The following is an 11888-nucleotide window of genomic DNA, read 5'->3' on the forward strand; positions in this document are numbered from 1 at the left end:
CTATATGCACACTTGGGGTTACTAAAACGAATACAAAAACCGATAGGAAAACAATTAGAATCCAAATAATAAAGCATTTGAAACAAGTTTTCTAAGGCAACTTCTGGTTTGAGGACACTGACACGACACCGAGGTAAAAAGCCCCTCGACCAGCGCTGAGAGAGTGCAAACACTGTGAACCAATCCGGGTTCTCCTCGCCTCCGCTCTCCGTGACGATAGAGCGTTTCTTGTACGTCGAAAGCACATATTTCCGAATTTCCCTCCGACGGGATCAGTAAAGTGTTTCGAGCTTTACATGCTCTCTGGTCTGCACGTAGTAGGAAGGCTGGAGAAGCCACGTCAACGACCGTCAACGTGGTGCTTAGCTCTCTCTCGCCAATATACATAATACTGTAACGTACCTGAAAATCAATTACCAAGCAAAACCGTTCTTACACCCGCTCCGATCGGACAGAATTATAAATTAACAACACTGGCGACTAAATAAGGCAATAAATAAATAAGAGTGGTGACGTAGAAATAAAGACCTTGACCCTGAACTCATCTCAGACTCACCCGCTCTGAACCCCGCGTCAGACTTCTGAAAAAGCTCTTTTGTGTTATGAAATCGACCTGGATCTACACATTTGGTACCGAAATCTACTCGTCCAAGTAGACCTTGAATGCTGCTTTGAAATGAAGGATCCGCTGGAGGTTGGAGTGACACCGGTGGTAAATGCCCTTTTTGCCCCCCCACCGGCGGCGCTCACTCCTCCCGCGTGCTCTGCACCTTGGAGTACTTCTTGCAGGGGTTCTTCAGGCAGGCGGGCGGCCAGGTGATGGGCCAGCTGTACGAGCAGGGCAGCGACGTCTGCACGTTCCTCTCCAGGAAGTTGAACACGGGGTTCCACCAGGTGTTGGTCAGGTAGTTGTTGGGTGAGCATTTGATGACCTGTTAGGACATAGAACACGAGACGACAGGACAACCACCCTCGTGTTAAATACAGTATACGGTTCATGTAATTATTTGTGTATGAGATATATGCAGTGTCTAAAGTAGGTTATACGTATGTTTGTACATTTTAAATATCTAGACAGACAGACAGACAGACAGACAGACAGACAGACAGATGATAGATCATTTACGCATCCTCATTGCTGTGTCACTGCAGCTCACAAAACTGATAGGCAATCATAATAATAAAGTAATAGAATAAATAATGGCAATATGCAGTAGTAGTAAAAATAGTATGAGTAAAACTATTAGTAAAGTAGTAACATTTTTAATAAACAATAAAAAATAAAATCTAATGGACCAATACAAAATAAAATAAAAGGGTAAACCATACCATTAACCAACCATTAACAATAAAAAAAAAAAAGTTTGGCAAACTTATAATAAAAACTATAAAAAAATTAACCTAAAAATGAACAATAAACCTAAAAAAATAACAGTACAGTAACACTGAGTTTGTGACAACATAAACATAAAAATAAAAAAGACTCAAAATGTACAGTACGCCCCAATATCGACATATGACCTAATATAATTTCAGGCAAGGTAATTTAGTTGCCAGTTGCTAAAAATAGTTCAATCCATATCAATCAGACCTTTAATAATCACAAGAATTCAATAGAACAAAAAAATCTATAAAGGGTCCGGTATCAAATTCTCATTTCAACCACACTAACTTGGGTGACATGCAGCAATGTGACCAGCAGGGGGACCTCTCACACGGAGTTGTAATATTTAGTACTCGCTATAAATAGACTCACTGAGCACTTTAATAGGAGCACTCTACTGATACCGAGTAGGGCCTTCCTTTTCTCTCAAAACAGCCTCAATACTTCTTGGCATGAGATTCTGGTCCATGTTGACATGATTGCATCACGCAATTCCTGCATATTTGTCAGCTGCACATTCATGCTGTGAATCTCTGGTTCTATCACATCCCAAAGGTGTTCGATTGGATTCAGATCCAGTGACTGGGAAGGCACCGAAGAACATTGAGCTCAATGTCATGTTCATGAAACCAGTTTGACGCGACTTTTGCTTTGTGACAAGGTGCATTATCATGCTGGAAGTAACCGTTAGAAGATGAGTTAGTTGCGGCCATGAAGGGATGCACATGGTCGGCAACAACACTCAAATAGGCTGTGGCATTCAAGCGATGATTGGTTGGTATTAACAGGCGCAAAGTGTGCCAAGAAAAAATTCCCAACTCCAACAAACTACCACCATCAGCCTGGACTCTTGACACAAGGCAAGTTGGGTTCATGGATTCATGGTTTTGGTGGCAAATTCTGACCCTACAGTACCATCCGTGTCACAGCACAAATGGAGATTCATCAGACGAGGCTACGTTTTCCAGTTTTCAACTGTCCACTTTTGCTGAGCCTGTGCCCGCTGCAGCCTCAGCTTTCTGTTGTTGGCCGACAGAAGCGGAAGCCGACGTGGTCTTCTGCTGTTGTAGCCCATCCGCCTCAAGGTTCCACGTGTTGTGCATTCTGAGATGTTTATCTGCTCGCCACAATTGTACAGAGTGGTTATCTGAGTGACCTGAGTGACCGCCTTTCTGTCAGCTCCAACCAGTCTGGCCATTCTCCGTTGACCCCTCTCCTCAACAAGGCGTTTCCGTCCACAGAACTGCCACTCACTGGATGTTTTTTGTTTTTCCCTGCATTCTGAGTAAACTCTGTAGAGTGCATAATAATTCCAGGAAATCAGCAGTGACAGAAATACTCAAACCAGCCCGTCTGGCACCAACAATCGTGCTACGGTCGAAAAAAACTGAGATCACATTCTTCTCATTCTGATGGTTGATGTGAACATGTAGCGTTTTGGCGCCGCAGGAACATTTCCATAGTTCTAAGAACCTTTGGAGGAACTGTACCTTTTCTGTGTCTGTCGCTGCAGAAACTAGGAACGTGCGTAGTTCTTAGAACTCTGTTTTGAGGGACTTTTTTAAGCTCCCTCTCCAGGCCAGGGACTAACCAGCACGAGAGGAGCCTTGCAGGGGCTGTGCGGTTAAGAAGCCCCTGAAGGTATTTAGTTCTCGTGGGACCTCCCCAGTTCCTGGCTCACCTCAGGGAGTCCCCAGGACTGTTTAGTGGGAACACGCCTATTAACTCAAGCCGCTGACCTGTGTCTGCATGATTTTATGCATTGCACTCCTGCCACACGATTAGATGATTGGATAATTGCATGAATAAGCAGGTGTACAGGTGTTCATAATAAAGTGCACAGTGAGTGGTAGATGACAACTCAAGTGTTTACTTGAAACAGGAAATGGGACAAATTTTCATAGTTTATTGTTACTCCCTAACATGGTCCTTTTTCGAGTGGGAACTATGTAGTCATAAAGATGTTAAAGTGTGTTCACTGACTGTAAATTTAAATTCTATTTCAAAGTTATGTTGAGAGGAGCCTTGGCCTTTGCCTGTGGTACAACTGTGCTCTCTAATTTTCTTTTCTCTCTCTCTCTCTCTCTCTCTCTCTCTCTCTCTCTCTCTCTAACTCAATCACCACCAACCAACCCCACCCAACACACACACACACACACACACACACACACACACACACACACACACACACACACACACACGCACACGCACACGCCTGGTGCTCTGACCTGCAGGTTTGCCATGGTGTGGTACCACCAGAAGAGGCGGGAGGTGATGAAGTACGCGACCACCACGTCCACGCTGTAGTGCTCGTGGGCCACCAGGATGCAGACCACGCCCACGGCGCTCAGCAGCCAGCACATCAGGTGGTACCACCAGAACGACCGAGGGGAGTCTGGACGGTGGGAAGGACGGATGTTTTTAATGCGACTGTGATGCTTGGTTGTCGCTGTGAGATTGTGAACAACAGGAATCGTTTAGTTCAGGGCTGGTCAACTACATTCTGCTGGGGGTGGTCGGTCGGATTAAGTAGTCTATTTTATTTGTTGATACACCATTGCAAAAATGAATAAATTTCTTATAAATACGATAATTAAAATAATAATACACAAAAAGCATTAAAATAAACAATATGCTTTTTTGTATTATTCTCTTAGGTTGCTCTTGCATATGTGTTTGTTTTGTTGTATTACTTGTGCGTCATATACTGCACATATATGTGAATATGCAAAAAAGATTGTGGTAAACAATAATATGATTGTTTGTTTTTGTTGACAGAGCAAGACTTCTGTGGGTATCGAATAAATTAATTAGATTTTTACAATGAACAATGTGCACCTTCAAAGCTGCATATTCAAATATTATAAAATATATATTTCAAAGCTGCACAGGGTGTAATTCCCTGATTATATATACAACCAGTGTGCCTAAAACATAATGCTTGCCATTTAATAGAATAAACACTGGTCAAATAAGGATGAAACGAGCTCCTCCTTACACTCCTTGATGAACAGGTAGGTGAGGGTGAGCATGACGGTGTGACCGCTGTACAGAAAGTCCCCGCACATGAGGTGAGAGCCGGTGATGGACAGGCCTCCGCCGGAGATCAGCTGCAGGATGCGCTGCAGCTTCGCCTCCGAGTCTCCATGGAGCTGGGAAAAAAAAGACGAAAGCACAATAAATGGTGCTTACAGAGAGAGGGGGAAGATGCGCTCGAACTGTGAGAGAAGGTAATGCGTTCCGTTTGGATAAGCGTTGCATGCGTCATCTGAGAATTGGACGAAACGACGATTCAGCAGCGAGGTTCCTTTTCCGCCGGGGGCACATATTTTCCACCGAGCTCATCGATGTTACCGGATTCCTCTGGCAGCGGAAGCCAATGTTATTATTATTTTTTTGTCACATTTTTGGGGTTTTTTTTTGTTCGCCGACATCAATCTAGCTGTGCGGAAGGTGCACGCGGCCGAGCGCTCCCAGCTGAGGCCAGCGTGGCGGACGGCGGAGCGATCGCTACCTTGGGGGCGCAGGTCATGTGCATGCCGGGCACGGGGAGCGTGGTGATGTACATGGTGACGCAGCGGTACAGGTACAGCGTCCCGATCAGGAAGAAGAACCGCCGGCTCGCTATCGACCTGCGAAAAGAACAAGGTTGGGGGGCACGTTGGACTTGGGGGCGGGGGTTGCTCCGGAGGATTTTCCTGTTCTCTGTGCACGGAGTCGTAAACATCTACGAGAAAACCTTTTAGGGAAAATGAGCTGCAGCAGCACTCAAACAGGCAGTGAAATGCTCGTAATTAGACGGCATTACATAACTTAGATATCTTATGTAACGTTGAGCATTGTATACAACCCAATTCTTATACCACGATATCTGCAGGCATCAGTAAATTCCTTAAAAAAAAAAGAAAACAGTTTAACTGTTTTATTGCCAAAATAAGGACCAATTTTGACCTTTAGCAAATATAGCAGAATTCATTTGTATAGTCCAAAGGGATTGGCAACAACCCTAATATCCCATTGCAAATTAAGGCTTTAACATTTGCTAGATATATTTACTACCTTTATCAGAACTTTTCATGATCTGAAGACGGCACTTCGTACCCTAAAACACAGTTGATGAAAACATCTTGCTTTCCCCCCCCCCCCCCCCCCCCCTACAACCTTCTTGCAGATTCTTACTTGTATCTGAAGAAGAAGAGCTGGATGGTCCATATGGTGACCAGGACCATCCCGTTGACCTCTGTCACAGTAAAGGCCCATTTCACTCGATCGATGTAGTCGAAAAACTTGTCGGGGAGCGGCGGGCTGCTCTCCTTGGACGGGACCCTTTCGTGGACCACCGTGATCATCACCGTCGTGAGAACCAGGTTAAAGACGGCATAAAAAAACGCCAGAATAGTCTTCCACCATTCGGCGGGCAGGCGGTTGGCCTTGGCCTCGGGCACGGAGATCTTGACATAGTCCCGGTGCCGCCCCATGGCTTTGCGGATCCCCCGCTTGCCGTCATCCGTGCCGGGGGTGTGGACGGGGCAGGCCTTGCCATTGCTGGGCTGAGCCTCGGCCTCCGCCCCCGGGTTGAGGTCGTCGGTGGCGGCGTCTCGCTCGCCCAGGAACTCCTGCAACGCCATCGGTCCGCGCTCGCTGCGGAGGGAAAGAGCCGGGTTAAAGATTGTAAATGTGAAATAACCTTCTGCCCCTGTGGAATCCATCCTTTAGTCTTTTATTTGCTCTTATTTGATGTAGTGGATCAAGTCCAGGGGAAAAGTTGACTGTACGTTCGAATGGGAGTTGAACCACTTTCTGCAGGAGCTTCGTCAAACTAGAATCAACATTTGTCGGGGCTTTGAGTCGTTCCTTAGTTAGTTACGTTATTTTCTGTTTTTTAATGCTCAGGGCAATTAAAAATCTGATTCGACTTTGTGTTCGAAGCAGATGACAGGGACACGCTGCAGGACTTTGAAAAGACGGACAGTGTCTCACGTCCAAAGACTTTGTTTTCCACCTCGCTATCTCCTGTGAAAACCAGCGGAGGAGGAGGAGGAGGAGGAGGAGGAGGAGGAGTTTTCGATGAGATTCATGAAGGAGTCCTCCGATTTATTTTGTCCTATATCAGTGTGTGTGTCGTGCAATAAATGTTTATTTTTTGGACTCGGTATTGCTATTCAAAGCAGTTTCTCCAACGTTTCTTGTGGCATTGTGCCGTGCTGTCATTCGCAGGACACTGAGAGCTGGAAGCGTGCCCTCCATTACGATTTCATCCCTGATCTGTGGCTCTTGTACATGACTGTGTGCCGGCATCAAAAAAAGAAGAAGAATCACTTGAATGTCCCCCCTGGGGAATCTGAGTGGCGCTGTATTTTGTGCACTTTTGAGGGGTTCTGTCTGCCTTTACCGTATGTATTATAAGGTATAGCCTTTATAATTGAACGAGTCGGCTTTGGGGCAAGCTTACGTCAGGCAAGGAACGGATTGGCAGAGAACAACGTCCAAATACTTTGAATACTTTGCTTTTCTTGTTGAACCTTTTCTCCGTTTAATGACGAGGGAGCCCGACAGCAATAAAAGGTTTCGAGTCCATGTAATAGCTCCGTTAATGGGTTTTAGGGCATCATATTGGCCCCACGGTCTATCATAATAAATGCCATTTGGGATAGATATAGAATTGCATGTTTTCTTAGAAACCAACATGGCATTAGAGGAAGGGCAGGGATTGGATAGAAAAAGTGAGAGTGCATCTTAATGCGAGGTAGACCGCCGAAAGTATCAATTTCCTGTGAATCTTTTTTTTTGTTTTGTTTTTTTTTCCTGGGGAGAGAATGTTACACAGGAGAAATGCTTGTTGTGGAATAACATCTGACTGCTCCATTCTAATATGTAACCGATACGAGCCCAGGAACAGAGAGCCTTGATAAAGTTTGGAATCCTTTGATGAATATTAATAATAATAACCCGGAGAGGCACGACATGCAAGATAACCAGATGTCAGATAATGCATAGATGATGTTTCTCCTGCCTCTTAAACTTTGTTGTCAGTTCTATTTCGTGTTTGTATGTTATATGGTTTTATGCTCTAAATCCATTGTCAATGACAGCCAAGCCACTTTGTTGCTGCTGGCAGAGAGAAAATGATGTAGAATTCTGGATCTGCATGTGTGATCAGATTTTTTTTGTTAAATAAGAGCATGCATAGTTTTTGACTCCTTTCCTTGACTTTCAAGGAAATTTAGCAACTTACTTTCAAATACCAAATTTATACCAAATATTTTTTTTTTAATTCTATGTCATCGAGGTTCTCTTCATTGTGTGAGCGCTACAGTCACACCGGACACAGAGCGTATGCAGGGTTTTTTTTCTCTCCAGTATTTACCTATAGTATGAACTAGGAGGTTGACAGAGTTTGTCCATGAGACCAGTTTTCCCCAACATCTGAGCCTCCTCCTCCTCTCCCCGCTGTGTTTCCCACCCGCTCGTGCACCCAGGGCTCCACAGGGATGAGTGGTGATGGAAAACTGGCAGCAGAAGCTCTTCCACATGGTCACAGACAGTAATGAATGACTTGGCCAGCTCCACGCTCCCAGTGCTATTTCCAGAGGAGCCACCCAGTTGCCATGAAGGCTATGTTTTACACTGGGGGGGGGGAACCGGGACTTCGAAGCAATTTTTGGTGCCTTAATGACACTGTACTGTTGCCGGCCACTCATTTTCATCTAGCTTGGAGCCATGATGAAAAGGGAGGGTTAAATATAAATATCTATGGTTCATATGTAAGCAGCAGGGCGATGAGATTGCACCAGACCGTTTTCTGGTATTTTGCTTAAAAACATCGCGAGTGAGACTGTTGACACCACAGAGAAGGGGAACGCTGTAATCGCCATTGGCGTATTTAATACATAAATATTTATCATTAATGGAATTCATGTCTACTTTGTAATAGTATGAAAAAGCGGTCGTTGCAGGTCTTTTTTGTGGATGGAGTAAATCTGAGTAACTCAGCCAGGTTAGGTACGTCATCGGAGAACAATAATTTTCTGAAAAAAGCAAAAACATAAAAATCGGAGTCATAGGGATGATAATAAAATCGGCATGACTTGACAATTGAGAATATACCCGTGCTTTAATTTCTAGTCACCTCTCTCTCTGCCTTCTCGCATCTCTCCGTCACCCAGCACGGAGAGCAACTGGGTGCAGGAGCAAGTTTGAGACTGGAAGGGTGGGGGCACAGAACCCAAATTTTATTTTCCTTTTCCGCTCAAAAATAACTTTCCCACATAATTCTACACGACTTCTCAGTGCTGTCATATTCTGGTATCACCACACCATGTTACCAGGAAGTCACATATATACACACACAAACTCTCATTCTGGATTACTGATGAATTTGCTATCTTGGAATAATCCCATATCTTACTATAATGAAATAATTAGCATTTTAAAAGATACTTCCCTCTGCTTGTCAAAATAATTATGGGCTTTAAGCAAAGATAGTAAGCTGCGCCCAAATGACAACTTATTTGTTCAGAATGGACACTGATAGTCTTTGGGGGCAATAAGTGCTTGAAAGTAGAGTGAGGGGTGTTTGGTATGTGTTGTAGTAGATTTGCCCATTGTAGTATGAATGTCATCATGAAATGCCAAGGCAGCAAGGCTCTATTTAGTTTTATTAATCAACAATATTTACCTTTTTTTTTTTTTTTTCTTTCTTTCGCAAAGATCGCTGGGGAGGACAGAAGCGAGTACGCAAACATACCCTAAGAAAACCAAACTGGATCAGATGAAAGTGGCATGATAGACCGTGGCCCTACAGGGGTCATTTAGGAGGCAAATGGCAATCTACGTAATTGGACTAATTCTTGCAATTCTGCTTGTTGATGATAATTACAACTCTGTCTCTCCCTTGCTCTCCATTCACACACACATCCACGACCCACGCCCCCGACACAAACACAGAAAAAGTGTAATAAATGAGTAAAGAAATGTTGAATTGTAATAGAATGATGTAGTTGTTGTCGTCTACATACGCCTGTTGGCGCTTGTATGAAAACTAGCAGCGATTCCCAACCTATGGGCCTATGGGTATTGTAAGTGGGCCGCCAAATCATGGGCAAAACACACAGATTTAATTGAAAATATAAATACAAAATTCCTTATTTCAAAAACGTTTTTAAATGTAAAAAAAAAAAAATCATTCATGGTATTTTTCTTTAAAACCTTCAAAAATGCATTATCACTGACAGATAGGAACTTATGTTAGGGCGTACTACGTCCAAGCCGGACCACCTGTACATTTTTGAACTTGAGGTGAAAATCAAAATGGACGGTTGGCTAGCATCAGGCACTGAGACGGAAAGAAGCCATTGGTACATCATCCACAAGCCAAGTCCCTGCAGGACATCGGACAGGTGGGACAGTCCCGCCTGTCAAACTAAAAAGAAAGGTTCGGAGAAAGTATAGCGCTGAATATTTATCATTGGGATTTATTTGGACAGGCACGGAAGACGAACCATTACCGCTGTGCGTGGTGTGATCCGAGATTTTATCAAAGGAAGTTCTGAAGCCAAGTAAACTGCGCCCGTCACCTCGAGACAGAACACCAGCAGTACATGTCCAAGCCACTTGAATTTTTCATTTTTGCATTTGCACTGACAACGCAAATCCCGATCTGTCCAACAGAGCTGTGCGATTTGTGATTCCTTTTCCGACGACGTACCTGGGAGACTGGCTTTTCGGTGCTTGTGGCATTGAAGACGAAATACAGGAATAAACCGAATGTTGAGCCAGATCTTGGCCTGAGACTGTCGTCCCTTAAGCCAGACATCAAGCATCTGGTGTCTGCCACGCAACATCAGCCTTCTCATGAGGTACGAACATCACGTGTTCAAGTGGGCCACTTGTCCGAAAAGGTTGGGAACCGCTGTATTAGGGAGTGACTGTTTTACTTAGTCCCCTTTCTCCCTCAGAGAAACAGAGAGGGTGTTTAAAGTACTGACCGTCAAAATCTGTTCACCAAAATAGACAAAGACGATCACTGCCAGTGGAACAAGTTGCTGTGTTTGTACAGTGACTCCAGGATGGGTGGATCCCGCTCGGGCCACCTAAACCACACGCAGGGTGGATGCTGGCTGTAATGGGAGGCTGAAGGGGAGGGAATATTACAGGGCAGTAGCAGCAGCGACAGCAGCAGTAGCAGCGGATATGGAGAATGGCCGTCTGTGTGTGGCGCAGCAGGTTTTCAAGTTTACTTTTGAGGAGTACCCTAGTTGGCCCCCAATATAGAGTAAACACATGTTCAGCTACGGGGTGAGGCAATATGGTCGGAGAGAGATCCTGTAATTAAACCCCGACCAAGTAGTAGCCAGGGAACCAGGCTCCTGCAGCTGGAAATACTGTACATTGTGATTAACGTAACATAAAAGACGCACCATCAAAACATGAACTTGCAGGCTAGGCGGCAGAGTAGGTCTTCTAGTAATCTGAAGGTTGCAGGTTCAAGCCCAGGCTCCTCCTGGTAGCATGCTGTAGTGTCCTTGAGCAAGACACTTAACCCATAATTGCTGTGCCCATCGGTGTCTGAAGAATTAATTGTAAGTCGCGTTGGAGCTTCTGCTGATGATGTCATGATTTAATTTGGGTTTTGAGGGATGCTCTGGGCTCCACGTGACACCTGTAGAATGTGCCGGGTTTGCTTTCCCCATTAAGTTTAAAACCTTACCAAATATATGACTTATCCCATTAGAAGCGGTAAAACAGAACCACATGCAACACAAACGGATAGGGTTCCTCTTTGGAATTAGTTTTAAGATTGATCATAAACCTGATGTATAACGAGGCCTACGTGCTCTATGTCTTTGTGTCTATTATAAGGTTTGTTGAGACGTTATCACGCCAAAAAAAACCCACTGCCACCACTTCACTGAACTGGAGGAAATGTTTCCTATGGTGCACTTCTTATGCTTTCAAACACCCTATGTCGGATGGAATCGTGCCAACAGACAAACGCAGTCAATCCTTCCTGGCTACTCCGCGGTCCCCGCCGGCGAACGGGAGCCGGCGGTTCGGAGCATCCTACCTGCTTTTCTCCGGCCTCCTGGTGTCTCCTCCCGGACTTCCAGATCCCCCGACGTCGCTCCTGTTGATCCGCGTCCGGTCCAGGCGGCGGAGCTGCACTGCGCGGAGCCGGAGCCGTGGACCGTCCTCCTGCTCCTCCCCGAGCCCAGATGTTCATCCATCCAGCTGCTCCCCTGTCATTACATGACACACGCACGCACACGCACACATACACACGCACGCACAGACACACACACACACACACACACACACACCCTGTAATACAGCCGGGCATCAGTCTCTAACTAACCTGTTTAAGAAGGTGCGTCAGTTTTTAACAGCCGCAGTCAGACATTTTGTATAGATCTATGGATCTTGGATTTTTTTTTTTTTTTCCTCCGGTGTCTTTATTTATTTATGACCATGAGATCAGTTGAATGGGTTGCAAAATGTTTGTTTA

At 44.9% G+C, this 11888-nt stretch overlaps 1 protein-coding gene across 1 annotated transcript; it reads right to left on the bottom strand.

The window, feature by feature from the left end:
* sgms2a (sphingomyelin synthase 2a) lies at positions 1-11517 on the bottom strand. The gene is made up of 6 exons (XM_079998844.1): positions 11451-11517; positions 5564-6025; positions 4899-5016; positions 4383-4536; positions 3613-3779; positions 1-932 (listed from the first exon to the last, which is right to left on the bottom strand). Exons 2-6 carry the CDS (start codon positions 6010-6012, stop codon positions 747-749), a joined length of 1074 nt encoding a protein of 357 aa, XP_079854970.1. The 5' UTR covers positions 6013-6025; positions 11451-11517; the 3' UTR covers positions 1-746.
* Positions 11518-11888: the final 371 nt, after the last annotated feature.

The sequence above is a fragment of the Zeus faber genome (genome assembly GCF_960531495.2).
Source record: "Zeus faber genome assembly, chromosome: 4".
NCBI lineage: Eukaryota > Metazoa > Chordata > Actinopteri > Zeiformes > Zeidae > Zeus > Zeus faber.